The 22,416-nt window shown below is 35.8% G+C and overlaps 1 protein-coding gene across 4 annotated transcripts in view; it reads right to left on the bottom strand.

Annotated features, from left to right (window-relative positions):
- LOC148833033 (extended synaptotagmin-2-A-like) overlaps positions 1-22,416 on the bottom strand; it is a 65,678-nt gene that overhangs the window by 29,218 nt on the left and 14,044 nt on the right. For all 4 annotated transcript variants that reach the window (XM_088918105.1, XM_088918106.1, XM_088918109.1 and 1 more), the window contains exons 2-6: positions 18,289-18,330; positions 17,228-17,362; positions 15,390-15,466; positions 13,843-13,915; positions 10,586-10,675 (exon numbers count right to left, since the gene is read on the bottom strand). In XM_088918105.1, coding sequence (XP_088774231.1) covers positions 10,586-10,675; positions 13,843-13,915; positions 15,390-15,466; positions 17,228-17,362; positions 18,289-18,330 — 417 coding nt within the window. The remainder of the gene's footprint in view (positions 1-10,585; positions 10,676-13,842; positions 13,916-15,389; positions 15,467-17,227; positions 17,363-18,288; positions 18,331-22,416) is intronic.

The following is a 22,416-nucleotide window of genomic DNA, read 5'->3' as shown; positions in this document are numbered from 1 at the left end:
TCACTTTTTGTAATTGTACAGCTGTCACAACAATTCACAGCAAACATCACACGATCAGAATGAGGAGTAACCCAATTCAGCAAACAAGTTCAGAAGGCTAATTTCCAAGATAAACATCAGATATAATGCAAGAATCTTGTGCATTGTATAGTGTCTTGCAGAAGCATTCACCACCTTCCAACTAGGTCCCTTTTCGCTAAATTACAAATGATTTACTGTACGTACTGTGTAGGCACTGTATACATTGTGTATTTATGTCGTGGGCCAAATTCGAGAGCTTCAGAAATTGTAGCATTGTGTTTCATCTAACCCTGGCTTTTGCTTGGATGCTTCACAAAAAGCACATGAGCCAGTTGGGTAGATATAGTAGAAGATGGATGTTAAAAAGACAGAAATAAGGTAGGATGTTATGTTATCATTGATATTGTTGTCAATCCATGCAAAACGTTACTGAGGATGCTAAAAGCCATGTTCATCACATTATATAAATATCTCTCAACAGCAGGTTACGTACAGCATCTGGACTGGGGAAGTGTAGTGATAAAGACAGTACAGCACTTGTTCCTTATTGTCTCATTGTCTGACTGTGTTTGCTTACAGTATATGAATAAAGATATATAGTTCTGGAATCATTTAGCTTCTGTCCACAGCAGCCAGACCATTCGCTTGACTTTAGGATCTATCCATAACAGACTTGTGACACACACTGATTCCAGCAATTAGAGCAAGAAATCATAAAGTTACAAAAGTCCCTTTATGCAGAACATGAGGAAAGCACGTGATCATCTTAACATTACTAATATGCTTCTGCAGAATGACAGAACATCTACTTTAACTCATAAGACTTAATGACATAAATGTTTTCACTGCAATATCTGAAATTTCTATCAAACTTAAAAAAAGTAAAAATGGATCACAGAATTAAGCAATTCAATGTTCGGTGTGCTCTGTCTGATCTGTAGGTTGCTGCTGTTGCTCCCAGTCATGCTCCCATTTAAGTTGTACTAATTAACACATATCCTCTGATAAAGACCGGGAGGAAATGAAGTTTGAGTTATATAAAACAAGGGAACAGGTGTACATTAAGCCCACAGTACCACTATCAACGAACAATCTTTTATTCATGCCATCACAGTTTCCTTCCTGTACATGCTTCCTCACAGTAGTTAGCAGTCAGAGAAACTAAGCAACTCCACTGATACAGAGTCCATAAATGCACATAACAGGATGAACAAGAAACTTGAAACAGGATAATATTATGATTCCATAAAATCATAATTTAAAGTTTTCTGCTTTTCTGGTTGGAGAACCAGTTTTTAATAATCCCTTTCAATAATGATAGAAAACCTTAAATAGATAGAAAAAGTCCAACATATTAAAAAGAAAGTTACAAATTCAAAGATCTACTAAAGTACTGCCACTGAACAAGAGAGCTCATTTTATATACTATTAGTATCACAGGGATATGAGGTTTTTCTGCGCCTAAGGGACGATTTTGTTACGAGTCTTCAAAGACTCTTTAAAACCCCCATCTAAAAGTAATGTGCATAAAGGAGAAATGTCTTTACTACAAGTAATTAAGCTTTCATGCTGCATTTTTCACATTACCTTTTATAAAATTGAAATCAGTCGTAGATACTCAAAGATATTTGATTTTTTTACAGCCAAATGCTTTCATTTGGAAATCAATACAGTTATGTACCCTTGATATTTAGAGAAGCTAATTATTAGTAGGAAAGCTGTAAAATCCACACGTCAGAATAATTACCAGTGCAGTACAGATAACTGTACAACAAAGCACAGATTCCCAAAATGTCTAAGTGTGACCACAACAATATACTGTATGCATCACCTTAAACATACAGTATGCATTTTGTTCAAGTTAAAACTGGAAAGGATCTATAAACTTTCTGCAAGAAAATTTAGTGCTCTTGCCTCAAAGAAAAGACTGAAGTGATTATTTCTGTAATATAAATATAAGGAAAGCAAACTTTGTATAGCAATAGAATCGCTGCCCATTCTCACTGTAGAAATAACTTACAAGAAAGCTAAATAATAAACCCTTATTCTTTCAAAACAACAGTTCCACAGCAATAAAGTGAAACCTGTGCTTTCACCGAACAACTGTAAAAGAAAATTTGCCTTTGCAGAACACCTGCCCCCAGAAATATAAAGTTATTCAGTAGAGACCCTTAACAGATTTGACTGTTTTGTACTGCTTTTGTTGGGTATGTTCGCTGAATTTCTAAAATAAGTTTTGAAATGTAAGGGGTATACTTTGTAATAAAGCATAAATTCAATATAATGGATGAACAAGCTACAGTATATTTAATGAAAAATGGTTCAAATATTTACATTTCCAGACTGACTTTCTAAAAAAGAGCAATAGGCCCATTTTTTTTAGTCATTTGCTTTGGAATCCATCTTCTTGATTACTCAAGCTACGCAAAGGATGATCAAGAACACTGTAAATTCATCCACAGATTTGCAACATCTTGAAATGATTTCTTTAGACCGCAGGAGAGTAGGAATGGAAAGTAACAGCATTTCCAGAACTGCAGATGGTGTGACTGGTACTGGCCTAGTGACTCACAGTGATGTTTACAGACTACATGTCTGTTGCCCTTACTGGATTAATTGATTCACCCTCTTTCTGCCTTTACAGTAGGGCAACTAGTTGATATGCAATACCCAGCTGTGGAGATGAGTTTTCCACTCCAGGTCTTTTCTCTAGAGCTCCATTAGAATGAGGCCATTTCACTGTTGAGGCTAACCCCGGGCAGTTACTCTCAATTAAAAAAAAAATATTGATTTCCATAGAAAGGAATTAGTCGTAAATAAAAAAAAATCTAGTGAAAAGTATTCTGTTATCACAGAGAAGAAAACCTGGTCATTTAGACTAAAAAACTAAAAACATTTTTTCTTAAATATTCTGAGTCAGACATCAAAGGGTTTCAAACGTTTCTGAGTGGAGTCAGGTTCCAATTAACAGTTGTTGTGTCAGGTTTTAAATTATGACCCAAATAGGACTCCATGACTGGTTCCACTCCAAACAGCAGGAGTAGAGTATTGGCAGTGTACTCAAATCCATACCTGAAACAGGTCTGTTGTCTATGAAGCAATACAATTTAAAAACCACTTGGCCACACTTGGGAGGTAAATTTACACATTGTATTTACGGTAGCCACAACATTTTTTTTCACAACAGCGTACTACCTCCTTGGCAAATATTTTATGAAAATCACAGGAGACATAACACCTGTTAGACTCTCTCTCGTCCAAAAAATTCAAGAATGAGGTTTCACAATGGTTAACTTATTTTCTGTTAAAAAACAAACAGGGATGGTACACTCTACTCCTTAGCTGTTGTAATAAGTTAAAAGTTGTTCCAGTTGCCAGGCTGGCTGGCATAGTGAAAAATTGCAGCTGTGCTCCAATGACTCATCCTCAGAACTGCTGCCAAGATTTGTATCCACAGGAACAGCAGTTAAGGGGCACATTAGCACTTTCCAAGCAAAACAAAACAGTTTTATCAGTGCTTTATGAAGAAAATAAATAATCGTTAACATATACAGTAACATGATGCAGAAAATGGTTCATTCAAAATGGGATTTGGAAGGCAAATTATTCAGTAATAAGCTCACGAAAATAAAGTACCTTATATTTACATATTGTTGATATTCTACAGTGTACGTATTTTTCCAAGTTGCAGTTCCTCACCTTAATCATATATTGACATGAAAACACACATCCTAATTCCTGTTAAAGCGGCCCATGGCATGGTATTCTGCTTCTTAGCTTGTCTTAAAGCAAGTCACTCTTAAAATGAATGACATGCCTAGTCAGCAACTGTGAAAATGGTGGAAGACAAGAAACTCCGCAGGGCCAATTAACAGCTAAGAGGCTCAAGGGAGAAAGTGGCATGAAGTCTAAGACAGCAAGACTGGTTACACAGTACAATGATGAATCAAATCGAAACCTGGACTGCATAGACACAGAACACAGAAAAAATGCCAGAAATGTTCATTAAACAGGTAATAAGAAAGGAATTCAAGAGGAGCTTAGGAATATCAAGCATTGGGGGTGAGGAATGCCTGGAAGGCAGGCTGAAGAGCACACTGGAGGCGAGTGCACTGACACGAGGATATCAATGAAAGCAAAGGCAGACGTCTGCGCCATCCTGCACCAAAACAAAAAAAAAATATCACACCAAACAGCAATCTGCACTTGATATGATAGTAAAAGGAAGGATTTTTTTTTCAGTCAAGGATCTCAATTGTGCTAAAAGTGAGATAATTATGGGAGGTTAAATATTTGAAGAGGAATGAGCAGCTGTTAATGAGTTGGTGTGGCTAACACACCTCAATTCTCCTGCAACGATTTGTCTGAAAGCTGTACTTAAGACGTGTGAAAAAAAAATCCTAGAGGTTGGCGTCCCCCATATAGCATAATGTCAATATACTGACGTTATAGGACATTCAAAATGTCATTACCTCTGATGATTTTCACAAGGGTTTAGTCCACAAGATCTACTAATGTAAAAAACTGTAGATACTGTAATATAGCTACTGAAGCTCATAAAACAACAATATGATTTGTTTCTGCACATTTTTAGATGCAATTAACCACTGGTCTGGAGGGACATTATACAGTACAGTATACTGACATTATACAGACATTACACTGTATAACTAAAAAGAGAATTCCCTAAAACAATCGATGCAGCCTTAGGTTGCTGGAGATAAACTGTCCTAAAAAACACTCCTTCCACATAATACGTTCTTCTTGAGCCATCTGATTAGATGCTGGGAAGCAATGTCATCCACACAGACAAGCAAACCTTACAGGCCTTTCTAATAATAACGACTGTACAGGAGAACTGACATACCCATCACTAATAATGTTAAAGGCAGACATTGCAGTTAACATTGGAGGATCTCTTAAAGTTTGTGATACAAACCCAACCCCCCCCCCCCCCCAGTCTTCGATTTTGACAAACACGGATATAGATTTTTAATAATTATGAAAATATGAAAGATTAAGCTATACACATCCCACTGAATGTTCCATATTTATTTCAATTCTCATCTGTGTTGACTCACTAAATGAACAGCTCTAACTGACAGATGACTGAATGTTTTAACCGTCACTATAAAAACATTATAGAATTGTTTTTCCTGCATGAGCTTGACCTGCATGAAAATGTCTTCAATGTGTGCATCATGGATGTTAAATGTTTAAGCTTTCAGAGCAAAAACTTTTTCATTCTCATAACTACCTGTTCTGATCTTTATTACTAACATACTTTCCAAAGTATCAGAAAAAAATACATGAAAAGACACTGCAAAGGATAATGTAAATTTTCAATGTGTATAAAAGGATAATTTTGAAAAGAACCACAAACATTTGTTTACTAGCATTAATAAATGTAAATTCCAGATGGATATAATAATTATACATAATTTTGCAAAGACGTTCACATTAATCCGAACTTCACAGGCGTGAGTCATACTTTTGCCCATAAAAGCACCAAAGTTACAAGAGTTCTGCCCATAGAAGGCAGAGATAAGGGTCTGTCCTGACAGTTGGCAAGGCAACAAGGCAGACAAATAAAGTGACAGGGCAGTTTCAAATTCAGAGTAAGAACAGTGCACGCAGAGCAGGATTCTGAGCAGTCACATGCCACAGCTTGGAAGTCCCGGTGATCAGCTTATTATGAGTAATTATGAGTAAAGAGTTTGTACATGTATCTCATCTATGTGGTCAACAGCCCTTCCAAGCTGGTGCTGGTGATGAATATCTAGGCATTAAATATCCTTTTAATTAATACAACAAATCATATATCCAGCAAACAGACTAAACTGAATTCCCATTCTTAAAAGTTTATTCCTACAATTCCCTTTGACTTAGCGAGGGGCACCATATTTAAAAGCAGAGATCTGGGCCAATTTCCACTCCCACCCCCCACCCTCCTCCCGTATGGATGTTATGGTCTGATAAGAGCCAACCAGACCCCCAAAAGTTGATGTCAATTGGGCTGGTCATGGCTTTTAAGGTTTTCTCTGCTTACAGAATACCATTGCCTGCCAAAATTAATTTGAAAGATCTATAAATCACTGTACTTTATAATGGAAAACCCTAAATTGTGGTCATTAAGGTTTCATTTCATCTGTTTTGTCTATAAGAGGCGATATCCATTGGACCAGCTGAATTAAAAGTGGAACCGTTAGGCCTTTTTTGGCATGGAAATTCAGTGGGCAGTTTACAGTTTAAAAAGAAAACAGAACCTCCTTAAACATGTGTTGTGTAGGAATCTAGTAAACATGTAAGACCTTCACAGTGATACTCTGCAACAAAATTAAAAGAATCTTCCATGTGAATTACTGTATCAGGGTTGTAAAAACTGAAAATTTCCCCATCCACTTTTTACTACCAGTTCTATAAAATCCATAGCTCAGGAACACTTATGAATACAGATGGAAACAAAAGCATATACCATTGAGCAACAGTAATAGTGGGTGTCTGCCAGCTGTTGTGCATGGTTTTTAGAGTTTGTTTAGAGACAAGTTTAACCACAGGGTTTACAATCATGTAAAAACCTCTCATTGGAGCCATCAACCGGTATGATTTAATTATTTCAGTAAAATTATTAAGAAGAGTACACAATGGTGTGCCAGCACAGCTGACTTCACAAGAAGTAAAATGCTGCTCGAAAGTGCGCAACTCCCTTCAATCAGATAAGAAGCCGTGTGAGATGTCAGCTGCAAGGGCAGAGGTTGTGTGCAATCCAATCATGAGCAAATGTGCAGGAAACATCAGGAGTTTAAACAGGACTTTAATGCTGAAGATAAAAAAGCTACCCCCCCCCCAAAAAATGCAACATATATGTAACTAGAATGTGAACAGTAAAATGATGGCAGCTGGAGAAGGTTGTTTTTTTTAAAAAAAAAACATGAGAACTGAAAAAGATTACTTTTTAAAAATGGGAGAAATGGAAGTGGGAAATAAAAATAAGAAATAATCGATTTTGGTGATCTTTGTAGTGTGTGTACGGAGACTAATGTAAAGTAATGCATTGACAGTAAAGTCCCATAATATCTTATTAATAAAAGCACAGGTAACTTGGAACTGAAATGGACTGATTTTTAAAATGAACTTTTCCCAACTTATATCACACTTAAATATTTTTTTGTATGTTTTCCTTTTATTAGTAAAATGAAATTATTCTTGTTTCATCATTAAAAATGTATCATACAATAAGCTCAGACTGTTGTGGTGAACAGACAATCAGACAGGAACACAGAATGTATAATACGACTAAGGAAAAGAAAAATAAATAAGGCGAGATAAGATGCAACTCTACAGGAAGGAAATTCAAAGCTGGCAGGCTGAATCATCACTCACAATTTAGTATTGCTTTTTTTTAAAGCAGTGGTTCCTCCACTCTGAAATCAATATCAATATTATACAGCCATTGTAGGAGTTATAAAGGAGAGTAGCTAGCACACTGAAGTGCTTTTAAACATGGTGCTCATTTTTATAGAACAAATTGTTTTTGCATTACTGCATCAAGTGGGCATTTGTATTCAGGCAGAGATCTGTCTACAAGGTTATGGAGAGCTCTCAATTTGATAAAAATATCAACTTTTGCTGAGTTTTGAATCAAATGTGCTAAACACAAAGTGAAATAAGAACATAAGAAAGTCTACAAATGCGAGGAGGCCATTCTGTATATCCTGTTCATTTGGCAAAAGCCTTGTGCCATTTCCAGTGCCTTGTTATACAAATATACAGACAGTATCTTTCAACTATGAGGATTACCCTCTAAGGAACAGGCACACAGCAAAGTTCAGATATTTTTAAAACTACACTAACATAAAACCTTGATGGAGCCTGTCTGTCTTCAAACATGGCACACATTATATGTGTGAACTTTCTTTCAGATAAAGCCACATCTGTTGGGACACTTCAATCTTTCATGCTTCCGAAAGACACGAGCTGAAAGCAGTCACGCACAGGTACAGTAAAACTGTGGTCTCGATTTACAGATTTGAACAAAAGGACTTTCAAAGAATAAAGGAAATGTTTGCTCTCATAACCTTATATAGGTACAATACATTTTAAAAGTATGGAATGAAACTGCAAATCAATGAAAAATACACAGAAAAGACTTAAGGAAAAAAATTCTGTGAGAATTACTCAATGAAAAAAAAAAGGGTCAAAGGTCTATTGTCTAAAGCAGACAGCTTGCCACTGCATACAAACTGTCAAGGGGGGTTGGAAACAGCTTCAGCACAAAAGACATTTAAACAGAGAAGCGTAACCACAACAAAGTGAAAGTCACATTTCTTCCTAGTTCCCAGACACAGATTTTTGCCTTATATAGTCACTAGCCAGATGTAGTTTGCTAAGGGTCATGAAACAATAATGAGCCGAAAAAATATTCTAAACACAAGAACCAGTCTGCAAACAAGGGCAATCCATTTGATGCAACCAGTTCATTTCAGCAACTTGTTAAAGCAACTAATGGATCCCAGCATCTCAAACGGCCACTTCTTGAAAGAAGCAGTAGCATTGATTTTGACAACATGGATGTTTTTTTTTTTTATTGCAGACTCTCACCACCACCTTTTGTGTTAAAAAAATGTAGAATACATAATTAGACATTTTGAACTGGTATTGTGAGGGAAGGATAAAAGGATACAGGAGCAGCACAATCCTGGAACTTATTATATACAAATTGAACCATTTTGTCTACAAAAGGACTGCAGAGGATAGTGTTGATAATTCTAACTTTGTATTATATAGCATCTTAAAACTCAAAGCACTTGTGGGAATAAAACATATGTCCATTAACTGTTTGCAATACCCTTTAAAATATTAATCATGCAAAAAATAAGTTAGAATTTATGGGCAAAATATTTTTGATGGGTTATGATAAAAATGTGAAAATAACACCTACAAAATATTTGTGCATTTCAGAATGAAATTCACACAGCTTAGTGCTGCAAATGTCCCAGTCTGAACAAATGTGTTCTTGTCCTTTCTTACTAGTTTAATTTCTTGACCAGCAGTAAACTCTTGATTAGTTTAGAAGTGGGGTCATAAATTGAAACTTCCCAAACAGGTCCATGTGTAGGAAGTCTAAAATGAAACTTATAGTAGTAAAAATGACCAAAGCTATGCTTTCAGCATAAAGTTATTTCTACACATACTGTACGTCACAGTATGTATATAAGCATACTGTATGTATGTACTGTAGTATTACAAAAAACAAGAATGTTTACTGCATTATAACAGACTACATTAAAAGCATGGAGTTGCATTTCAAATAACCCTAATAACATGGCTGTGTGTTAAACTGAGAGATTATTTAACAAGTGACCATTTCATGAAACACTCCTCAAAACTACATTCTCCTACAGCCTGCAACTCTAGAAGAAAAACTGTTTTTGTCAAGTTATTTTGTCTGTTGGAGCCTCCTACGTCTATGTTTATAGTACTCCTTTGATTTTATTTTTAAAAAGCATAGTTTACATTATGAAGGTTTAAAAAACGATGGAACAAATAGCCTAATTTAACAGCCATTTAAGGCATTGGAATTTCCACTGGCAAAACATCTAAGGCGTTGAACAAACAAACCATTATTTCGTTGGTATTGATATTTTGGGAGTATCTAGTGATAGAAAGATTCCCAGTTTACTGTTTTCAGGCACAAATCTTTTGCATTTGGGTCTATATACAATCACAAAAGTCTATTGTACGAAGCTGGGTGAAAGGTGAGGAATCCTGAGCACCATACCTGAGCAAAAGACTGTAATCATCTGTGAAAACAAGTACCTAGAAGAAACTACAACTATCACCCTTACTCGCCTTAATTAGCAATAAATTACAGTATTTCACTTCACTGTGTGACCTCCACACATTCTTTTTGCTTTTCTTTTGTATGTATATTTTGTATTTGTTTTTTAGCTAGTTTTTTATAGTTCACTGTATGAATTATGCTTTCAGGATATTAATTGATCTCCTAAAACAGAAACTGTACTTGTCCAGTATGTGTGGTCTGCAAAGGGTTAGCAATATTTCAGTTCTGGTAGAAGTGTTGTATATCATGCTCTTGATTTGCATGGTTTGAATAATGTTATTTCCAAGCATTTGGAAAGCTCTGCTCTATTTTTTACAGAAATACATTAGAATATAATAATGCTTGATTCACTAAAGACATGGTACCAATCTGGAAAAAATATCAATCACTGACCCACTGCTATGGTCAAATAAGCCATTTTGTTATGCCGTGTTCTGGCCAATACTGCTCACTTGCACAATGGTACACTTCTTGAATGCACCATGTGACTAAAAGCCTCACACGACCATTCAAACCTTATCAAAAATCCTGTTTTCTAATGTCAAAACCTTTAGATTTGATAAAGTTATTGAGAATCTGGCACTGCATTTCTAAAGCTTATTAATGGTGAAGGCGATATTGATAGGAAATGTAAATACTGGCAGCCCTAACTGAACTCAGTTAAGTCACAGCACAGCAGTATAAAATAACTTCAGGAAATAAGGAAAGCAATTTACTTACAGGCTTCTTTAGAAAGAAGATGGAAAGAGCTCCAATCAAAGGCATGTCTCCAAGCAGGGGGTCCATAACAACTCTCATTACCCCATGAAGCTAGAAGTATTAAAATAAAAATAAAGATGAAACATTTACAATTTAACTCAAGCTTTGTACTGGTATTTTCTGTGGCAAGCACTAATAGCATTTGTGTAGTGTATGGGTTTTGCTCTATAAAATTATCATTTGCGATTTTTTTTCTAAATGTATTTATTTTTCTAAAGTAAAAAACCTTCACAATTCATTAACTGTACAAGGCCTGATTTCCTTCTTGGTCTTAAAAAAGTAATGTCACCTGCCATCTTCTCTTTAGCTTCTGAAACCTGACAAGATTCTCTGTCACCCAGAGATACACAGAAAACAAAACTTCTTCTTCTATGTGGGTATATATAAATGAATAATGTTTGAATACTTCTACATTTCCAAGGCCTGCTATGAACACAAATTAACATTTTTATTTGTGCTGGTCAACAGTGAAAGAGTGATTTGTACTACAACTCACAATAGCCATTCAATCCCTTACTGTTCTTCATTTTAAAAAAATAAGTGACTACGGAGGTCTTTTATGGCCAATAGCTGAATTTTGGAGCTTATTAAACATTACAATTCTTTTTCTAAAACATACTTCTATTTTTCTGAAACTGAATTTTATTGCTGAATTTTATTACTGAATTTAGGGGAACAGGTCAAACTCATTAAAGAGCAATCTGTACTATAAAAGCAACAATTCAATTATTTTGGGACAGCAGCTGATTCTACTATCCTAACAATGTCCTTTAGTAAGTAATTCCTAATTCAAGATAAATGAAATGTTCCAGTGAGGGAATTAGAAAAGTGAGTCATTTCAAGGGCGTAATAATTGGTGCCTATTTGCCATTCCATTCTGATGTGCCATTGCTTCCATTCCATTTAATTTGCACAGAAAAGAATCTGCCATTCTTTACTTTACTGCCCATATTTCTTCCCTTGAACTGTATTATAAGAAAGAAACAAATAGAACAGTACTCGTCTTTATTATTACCATCTGTATGCAACTAATGCAAAGGTTATTTTCCAAGGTCATTTCCCCATATAGAAATAAAACAACATGCTGAAGTCCATGTTGGATTGCAAGGCCACATGAACAGAGCAAAGAGAAATGTCAAACTAGTTTTCTTCTTAGAGCAAAAATACTGCTAAAAATGTGTTTTAATATATTGTTGTTACTTGTGTGACATAATGGAGATGGGTACATGGATTTTGGTTTCAACAAACAAATTACATTGATCAGAAACAAAATGAGAAAAGTCACATTCTTCGACGAACAGTATAGACCATAAAGTGTTCAGGTATGGATTAAAATGAATTTGCAGAACTAAAAGAGGAAGCCAACCTTTGTGGGCTGTTATTCTTATAGAAAGCGAGAGAAACCGAAGACAGGATGCATTATAAATACCACACCACAGGTCTGTGTGTGGCATCCGTTACCAATATTTGATTCAATACAGGTATCTTTATTAAAGATACACAGGTATCAGGCAGAGTGTGTTGCCACAAACACTCATTTCAGAGAAGACCTTTAAAAGTTTTCAAAGGTATGTTTGAAAACCTTTAAAAACAACCTTTAGCAATTTCTGATAAATGAACTAATCTCAGTGCACATTAACCAATTTAATCTGTTCTAGCTAGAATGCACAGTCAGGATCTACAAAACACATTCTTGACAGGTGTTTACTGATTGATCTCCAAGTGTAATTAAGCAGTAATTGAATGTGGCCTCCAGTTGGTCTTTAGAACAATGCAAGTCATGAAGAACCAGGAATGACGCTAGTTCAGCAGCATTATCTGACTGGAGTTTATGATGTCAGCAAGTCTGGAGGTCAGCATTATAGAGATCAATATCTAAATCAGCTGAACTGTCAGAAGTGTTCGTTGGGAATGCTGGAATTTCTAAACATCAATGGTCGTTAAACAAAATCAACAAAAAATGTAGTGCAATCACTCTGTTAAATGTACTAGCTCAAGACGGAGAAAGAGACAATAAAACATTGCAAAAAAATCTAATAAAAAATATGAAATGAAAACATATTTGCTTTTAGTTCTCAGTGTTAGTGTAAAACACTGTATATATGCACTGAAGGAAAGGCCTTACTGATTGAATCACTGTCAAATGGCCAGAATATCAAACCTCTTTCTATTTTGGTGCTCAAGCTAATACTAATAGTTATTTATCCATCAGGAGAGTAGATACATCCTGATGTCAAACATGATCGTAGCACATATACTATAGTTAAGAAAACTAAGGACTTTCAGGCATTAAAAAATGTGAAACAAATGCCAACAATATGAAGGCAGAAATAATACATGTTCTGACCATGAAACTGGATGAGATGTACACAGCTGTACTTAACAAAACTGCTGTTTGCAGCAGGAATTCAGTGACCAGTATTGATCTTGCAATGCAAAGGCGTTTTACAGTTTGATGATGACGGTGAACAAAGCCTCAGATCAATAAAAATACAAAGCCTTCTATCTTAGCTTGGTTCAGCTGTGCACTTTATTCCACAGGTACTGAGAGACTAATTCATGGGCTTTTTCTCAGTAAGAAACACACTCAACATGTCAACATTCTTATACAAAAACATACAGTATATCAAAAAAGAACACATACACAAAACTCCTCAAATACCTAAATTAAGGCCTTGATTTTTTTTTTTGCTCACTCTTTAAAAACTCTTTTTACCCTGTACACTTCGATTGTTTTCATTTTAATAGCACTGGGTAAAACTCAGATTTTAAACACTCGAAGAACTCCTATCCTCTTTAAACTGCACTGGCTGCCTGTGAAATTTAGAGTGGACTGTTTATTTACAAAGGCACTGAACAGTCTAGCTATGGAGTTGCTGCATGAGTATTGTCTGGATCTTAATCCTACAGTACATCTGCTGATTGTGACCTTCTTACTCTACTCAACTAGAGGTCTGCAGAGTCTTGTCACGTAGAGCACCATGGCTTTGGAATTCTTTTAAAATCCTTTGGAGACTCTACAACTGCCAACAGTTGGAAAATGTGCTTAAAGACCTACCATTTCAATAAATACCTGTGGAAAACCTCAAAACCTGTGGAATTTCATTTTTCTTGTGATTTTTGCATCCCACCCCCACATTTTGCTTCGACTCCATATTATGTGCTATTGTGTTGCACCTTTGAGTTCTTTAATACTAAAAAAAATAAAATAATTTTACCTGTATGCTTTTGATGCCAGCTCTGCAGTAGTATCTTTTGATATCAACGTCAATTTCAGTGTTTCCCACAAAGCTGAAAAATGAAAACAAAATTATGGATAAAGCTAAAAACACAGTAGAAAGTGGAAGAATATAAAAATGTGTGGAATTAAGTGTCTAAATTACAGGTGCATGGATACTTTGATACTTGCAAATGGATACTTTTTATTGCATCCATAAGCATCCCAAACATGGTAAATCCTGTTAATATGCAGTACTGTGTTTTGTCTGACATAGAGTTGGCATTTTACCAAGAAGGAGTCCATAAAATCAAACATTTACAAGAATTTCCTTATACTGTATACTGTATACTTTCTATATTCAACTCCATCAAACTACTGAAAGAAAGTAGAGTTATTTTAAAGGACAACAAACATTTGGGAGAACTCTAATGTGCTCTGCTCTGAATCATGTACTGTAGGTTATTACAGATGTTTGAATTTATACTTGCTGCACATATTCTGCTGCAAAGCTCAGACTGAAAGCAATATTCAAGTTCAAGTGATCCGATGACTTATGTATTGTTAAATATTGAAGTCAAGATCAGAAAGATTCATGTCTTTATGCATTTCTATTTATACATTCATAACAATCTCGCTTTTGGTATTAAATTTAGAGTGATCATGAAATGTTCTCTGAAACAACCAGCCCTCAGTTGTGCAAGTGCTATAGTACAGCAGCAGCAAGAAGAAACACATGACAGAAAGCAAATTAAACATGGTTATTCCATCCTACTACAAACATATTAAATGTAATATAGCTATTGAGGTTTCTCACTAACTCCGATGGGGTTCTGCAGTCTAATAAGCTCCAATCCAAAACTACAATTTCTGAATTGTAAACCTATAAGATGACCCTTTACAACTCAAATAAGCACAATTCAAAGTTACTTTGTTCATTATTGCTGTGGTTATTCCACCAGCTTGGCATTATTCTTGTGAGATGCCTGGTGCTGATGGACACTGTATAGCAGTCTCTGGAGTGCAACAGTACTTTTGCAGCATATTCAAGTGTTCTCATTAGCCAAAGAGAACCTCACTTGTCAAATAATTCCATTATTATGGGCAGGCTTAAGAGCGATCCTCAGTGTTACAGACAACCTGCAGATTTTTGTGAAGACATGCAGTTGTAGAGTAACATAGTTCTCAACAGCAAAATGATGCAGTGCCTGTCAAGATGGAAGAGATCTAATAACTAAGGAATCAAGGACTGTGTGTGCACAACCCTTCTTGCTGTCATCAGTGTGTGTAGGAGTATGTTCTTTTATGCATACTTCTTCATTCTTCATAGTTTCTAGTATTTAATTGTAAATGAACCAACTTCATAGGTTAAATTTGTCAGATTAACAGTATACTGAGATAGTAAATAAGATTTTCACATCTTCCTTAATTTTGTTTGTATCAGAATTATGTGAATTATAATCCTACTTTATGCAGAATTAGAATACTTCCTAAGTAACCAGAAAAACTGCTTACTAAACTACTGAAGAAGTCTGAGCTGTCTTTTACCTTATCTCAAGGTCCATGATTATCTGACGCTTGTCCACATTCTCAGTGTAAACTTTAACACCATTTATCCTCAGGGGCTAAAAGAATAAAAAACAGCACAAATTCAGGTACAATTTCTATTAGCTTGTAAACAACATCCTGTGTGGTACAATTCTGCCCTACATACATTATAGGACACAGAACAAAATGTTCTGCTCTAGGGGAGAGTTAGGATTAAGAATAGTGCTTTTCATTTAAAACCTGAATGGGATTAAGAATGTTTTTCAAAGGAAGAATTACTTATATTAAACTACTGCAAAAAAAAACTGGCTCTATATATATATACTGTGCATAGCCAGATAAACGTATATACTGAGCAGCAAAAGAGCATTTATAACTATGTTTATAAATTCAGAAATGATTAGGAAAATTACAATTATTTGTAGCAAACATTTTAATGAACAGACAGTTAAATTCATTATACCGATTAATATTTTGTCATTAACAGGTTGTTTACTGTGAAAGGCATAGCCTGGTCCCGGGTGGTTGCAATCTGCTGGAAGCAATTCAAACTGTACAAGTGTGCAACATGCTCTGCACTAGGTTGCAGGTGCTGTCCTGTGGGATTCTGTCCCATTCCTCCTGTACAATCTGAACAAGCTTGTGCCTGTTCACTGGTCTCTGAACCCCAGTCCATGCCACCCCTACTCATCCTGCAAATGATCAATAGAGCTCAATCTGGCGAGAAGGATCATCGGTGACATAACTGTCACATGCTCATCATTAACAAAAGCCACTGCTATACGTGTTGCACGAGGATATGCTGGGACCTGCTTGAATGTTCCTGTGTCTGGATGAGCCCACAGGATGAGTGGCAAGTGAGGTTCCATGATGTGATTAACACAGTGTCATGAACTTGGGTTGCCACTAGACACTCCTATCCAGACCATCACACCTGGACCATCATGGTCTCGCAGATCATAGCCTATTATTGAAAGATTATGTTTGGCCGCAATATCAAGCCAGGTTAGAAACTGCTGACAGTGATCACCCTAGACAGCAAGTGACTGTGTGCCGACTTATTCCAGCCTCCAACATAACGAGGGAACAAAGGTGTTACCCTCTACAAAAGAATTATATATTAGTTCCTTTTTCTTTCTCGATTTTAATCAGGTCTGACATTCGAAAGGTTAAATCACTTTATCACTTACACTCTTGCAAGGTATTTTAGTGCTAATGTCATGAATGATCAATCAGGACAGCCAAAAACATTTATTGATCATCCAAAACCTGTACAGTTTATTTTTCTAACATCATAACACATGCAGTCAAGCAGTCAGTTCTTCTGAAGTTTGGCATATTAAAAATTCAAAACATACATGTACAGGTTACTATTGAAGGCTGCACAAATGGTCTGGTTTTGTCTTCTGAGACACTTCCAAGGAGAAACACTGAGACTTTGGCTATATAAACCCATACCAGGTAAATAACCTCCCTACCTAAACCTGCACACACCTCTACTTAGTAACAAATGTCTAGGGTCTAGTTTTTGAACAAGGTAAAAACTTTATCAAATAAATGAGTTCTAAAGAAGTATGGAGGATCAATGGAATCTACATACATATTAGTTCAGGTGGGTAGCTGCGTCAGCATGCATAGGCTGCAAAGGAACAAGTAATAGGTTTATTCCATGCTAAAAAAAGAAAGAAAACACAACGTTTCGGCCATGGAGCCTTCTTCAGGTGTGAGCTCATAACTACATAAGGCCAACAGGAAAAAATGTTAAGGGGGCTTCTGATCAATTCCTGATACGGGTGTAAACTGAAAGGGTGAAATGACGTATCGCTTATTTGCCCCACCTTGTCCCCCATGTCGATTTTGGTGAAGCAGAAGGTGCTGAGATGGGCGTTGGCCCCTTTGACTGCAGGCTCTATCGTCTCCCGGAACAGCTTGTCTACAAACTGACAGATGTAGGGCCACATCTGCTTCACCGTCTGAAACGGGAAATGAGAAGCAATTTAATTACAACCATTTATTGCTGAGTTACCAGCAAAAAAAAAAAGGATTTTAACAGATCCTGTCATTACAGGTCTCGAATTAATTGAAATTAATGAACGCCCACATCATGGCAAAAGCATCCTGCCTCGGAAATAAGGTTTAACTTAAGGTTTAAAAAAGTGACGCAATTCTCCAAAACATGTGGGATTGAGTGTGGAACACTCAGCACAAAATTGTCAGTAAAGTAATGAAGGGAAAGAAATGGGGTAGACCGCGTGATGCCTGATAGTTTTTTTCTTCTCTCACATTCTGTAAAACTAAATTTAGCATGTTTGCATGCACTACAGAATGTTTATACCATCAACTGTAAAAATAAAACCAAAAAGGCTACAGAATGCATATTCCCTATTTCCCTTGGATAGTCTTACAGAGGTTAACCCTCTTGGGCTAAGACCTCTTAGCTGATTACTGAAATACCGAATTCCAAAGTTTTAAAACATTCAAGGTCACTAGGTTATCGTGTGCAATGATGGCTCCTAGCACTGTTACGCCTACAACACAGTCTTAAAGGCACAGCGTGTACTGTATGTTTGTGAGTTGAATCTGATGGGCAAAACAGCAGTATCTTTTTGAAGGGAAACTAGAACTGGCAAATAATCTGACAGGATAAAAAAAAGTGACCTAAATAGCCAAAACACCTATAAGCTCAGCAGAGAAAACAGATCAGTTTCCCACATAAAATAGTATCAAGGGACATCTGTGTGTCTGTATGGGCAACAGAGCTCTAGATTGTAGCCTATTTATATCCACAGCTTTAACAAGGTCAGAGAATGCACAGCACTGCTAAAATAATACACCAAGACACAGTTCTTTCCTACCCCTGAAAATGCTGAAAGTTAAAGGACATTTAAATCTCTCTTACCTTGTTCAACCATTCTACTCTTTCTACATCTGGAAAGTGAACCTGGAATGGGAAAAAAAAACACATTAGCTACTCAGCGTTTTAATATCCGAAAATATAATGATGTACAAAAACCCTGCAGTCATTCCTAATGGTTTTAATCATTTAAACCAAATTATAGAGAAACTTATGCATTTTTTATTTGAAAATAAATCTATGGTATGACCCCCTTAGGTGTAAATCTCAGATTGATACAATGTGCAGTCCATTCTATTTTACTATTTGCACTCCTTTGCAATCCTTTGATGACCTCCTTCGTTTTCCAATTCTGTTGATATGAGGTTTAGATTTCATCACTAAAAATCTAACAGGGAGTATGATTTGAAGGCTGTAACATATATATATTCCGAAAGTATTCCGATTTTAAAGTTATGTTTTTGGGGGGGGGGGGGGGGGAGTTAAAAAGCATGGCTCCACCTGGATATAAAGGCAGACATCCAGAACAGTTAAGAGGTAACCACTCAAATTTCAGATTTTTCACAAGACAAATCACCTTGACCAACATTTTACTTTTTTCCTTCCCAATCTGAGAAGCCTGGTAGCATTTTAACATGTTCTTCGATTTGACACGGAATGACCCAGATCGTTTTCTGAACTACAGTCATTCGGCTGATGTGCAGGTTATTTCTTCCTTCATTTTGTCACACAGTTGTTACTGCAGTCTCAACACAAGCTGGCTGACACATATGCACTAGAATAAATGTAAAGGTCTTGGCCCAGTGTAGCCAGTCCCTCTGACTTCCAGGGTGTGACTGGTCACTCACAGACCCAGTTTCCTGGCTTCATCTAGTCTTCTGATTGCTGAATTCTTATTCTTATTCTTAGGGACACTTCTTTCACCAACTGACTGCCTTTAATTGCGTCAATAAAAGTAATGTTTTTAATGGCTGTTTATATGGACTCCTAGTAATTTCACTTTTGTAATCTCACCTCAACACAAATACCAAACACAGAGCACCTGATGATTTTAGGAAATCCCAAGTATCTGTGCGACTAAAATAATTAGCTATTTATTTAAAAATAACTATTTTTAGCCAGTATTTAATAAGTCTACAAAGAAATACAGATGTGTCAGATGGAACAAGACTACATCTTTTGCATTTTGTATCATTTCTTTTGGGGGAAAAAACATTCCTAGATTTTTTTTTCTGTGGTGAATTTAAAGAACAAATAAAATAGCAATAAAAGTATTTTAAAGTTACTATGTATTTTAAAGTTAATATGATGGCCAATAGTACCGTAGCAGTATTGTGCAATCTGACACTTATGTATTTATCTTAAGTTTTTTTTTTTCTTATATTTGAGTTTATGTCCAGTGGTGTGAATTCAGAAACAATTTTTTTTTTTAAAGTGAAATGCTTATAGAGAAAGCAATAAATGAAACTTTTACTATGAATGTAAAACAGCAACAATTGTACAAAATAATATGCATGTTATGTCACCTAGTATATAATATCTACTTATATAACATCATTCGACAAGATAGCAACTTCATATTTATCTGTGCCCCATATTTTATTTACTAGAAGCTTAAATCCTACACAAATACACATTGTAATCACTTTCTGGTTAATTCCTTCCTCTCAAATTCCAACATTCCAACATATTTCAGTTAAAACTACGCAGAAACAGAGAGACACATCTCATACCAGAACTCTTTCAACTAGAATCAGCTACCTGACAAGGGGCATAGCCTGCACCTTGATGATAAATTACCACTGGCAACATGAGCACTTAAGCAGTGCTGAGCAGACATGACCTTTGCATTAAATAGTCAACAGACTGCTAACAATAACAGTAAAAATAAGAATAACTGCATTCATTCCTTATGTTAAAACCGAAGTGAAAACCTAAGTACTTTGATGAAAGCAGCTCCATTTTTTAAATCTTCATTGCTTAAAATTAATTATATCTACAGTATTCCTAGCTTCTAAGTATTCGGCACCTGGAGTGCTTCCATAAGCAGTAGATTTCCTACAATATATGCTTGAAATGAAGCATGTAATTAGGAAAAAAATCAATACAAAAACGCTGCAATTATAATGATGCCATTATCACTGGTATTACACAATACCGAGCTCTCTCACACACTGTGACTGTGCGTGATACTCTGATATGATACTTTAGGTTCAACTATCCCATCATACTTGTGAACAAGGAGTTGGGTTAATTCTGTGGCACCCACACCCAAAACAAGACTAATTTTAAGTAGCTTGTGCTTACACTATCGACTTCAGAAGATCACAAAAACCTCTTATCAGACTGCATAGCTTAATGCAAAATATCCTGTACAATTACCCTTACTATATCTGCTAAAAAAAGCCTATTTCACTGGAGAGTCTTATTGCATTAGATTGACACTGTATGGGATGTATTAGATTGTTCATCCTAGCAATACACTGCTATTTTTTTACAAGCTACCATTACTAGATGTATCTTGCATTTGAATTCATGGCAAAAAGCCTTGGTGCCAGCCAACTAAATAAACACAAATGTTTCATATTCATTTTTGAAACCCCATTAATACACACTTTAAGATAGATACCAGAACACATGCTTTCAAAATGCTTATTTTGCAACAGAATGAACAAACAAATCAAGGCTTAGTGCTCAGCCCATGATCCATATATTGAGAAACTTAACTGCAAAAGTAAACTGCAGCTGGTCAATATCTTTCATGGTGACACAGTCCTGCTGAAACAAGTACAGCTTTCCAAGCCCAGAACACTGCTCTCATCTGTAGTTAGTCTCGTTTCTAAACGGCAATACAAACCTTTCAACAGCACAAGTCAGCTAAACCGAGAACCAACTAATTCACCCCTTTCCAAAACTTTAAAAACTTCTTAAAACTTGGTGTATTTTGTAGTTACACAGTCAATATTTTTAGACAGGGCTTTCACAGAAAAGGTAATTTGAAAAGGATTAATTAACACAACAATTGTAGCAGTGCCCATCCTGAATAATACAAACCGGTGTTTCAGAACAGCTCATTATTCCACCATAAGGGCTACTCGCTATTCGCTACTCTCTCCACACCTATTTTGCTGCACTAAATAATTGATTCTAACAGATGGTTTCTCAGTTGAGCCATGTTTTATTAATTAATCTTATCAGGTAGTTTTAAGTAACAATCTAAGGTCTAAACCTCTGGCAAAACTGCAACAAGGAAACGCCTGAAACAAGTGTTTTGGCTGAAAAACAAGAGACCCTGAAGAGCGAGTGTACAGTAAATTACTATACTATAGCTGCATGAACAAGACATCTTACTTCAACCTCCCACATGCAGTTAGTTGAGGACAAAAATGGAAACAACCTCTGTATAATGTAAGATTTAATAACAACAAAACGGATTTATAAAAAATAAGGCCTTTTTTTGTTAAATAATACAATCGTTTTATGCATATTATATTAAGAATGATTTTTTTCAAAACATTCTGAAGCAAGAATTTGTAACTTTTTAATTTTTGCAATTTGTAATTTTTCTTCACAGATACATTGAGTCCACGATCAAGCTGTGCCATTTAAAAACCTTGGGAATTCAGCTACAGCCTGCTAAATACTGAATTACTTTTGATAAATCTAATATGAACACAAATATCACTCTCATCAAGACTTACAGCTTAAGCACAGAAAGGTTTGTGTTGGGGGTATTGTGGTATAATCAACAGTGTGTGCTGTTTCGGAAAGAATTTTCCCTTTCAATTCAAAGTAGGAAAAACAAAACCAATTGCAAGATCTGGATGGGGAGTAAGCCAGTCCGTGACTCACGTTTAAGCTATTTCCTGATCAAAATGGTCTGGAGGAGCCTCCATATTAAAATGTGTGCAACTCTGAGTTACTGCACATTGCACAGTGAAAAAAGAAACACACAAATTCTGGGCATCTATGATTCACCATTAGTGTTATTTTAGAAAGGAAACTACAATACTTTTTAAAGCCCAAGTTCTGTTTTATGATTTCTTTAACAAGGTGCACCATGTCTGTTTCTGTTTTGTATGCCACTTTTAGATGACTGATCAAAATGAGTAAAGATGAGAAATTCTTATGGTTCTAGATGAAGAAGGCAGTTTGATATACAGTATACAGTAT

The sequence above is a fragment of the Atractosteus spatula genome, chromosome 6 (assembly GCF_055471065.1).
Source record: "Atractosteus spatula isolate fAtrSpa1 chromosome 6, fAtrSpa1.hap1, whole genome shotgun sequence".
NCBI classification, from domain to species: domain Eukaryota; kingdom Metazoa; phylum Chordata; class Actinopteri; order Semionotiformes; family Lepisosteidae; genus Atractosteus; species Atractosteus spatula.
Note: the sequence above shows the minus strand (reverse complement) of the source record. Positions and strands in the feature narration are given on the sequence as shown.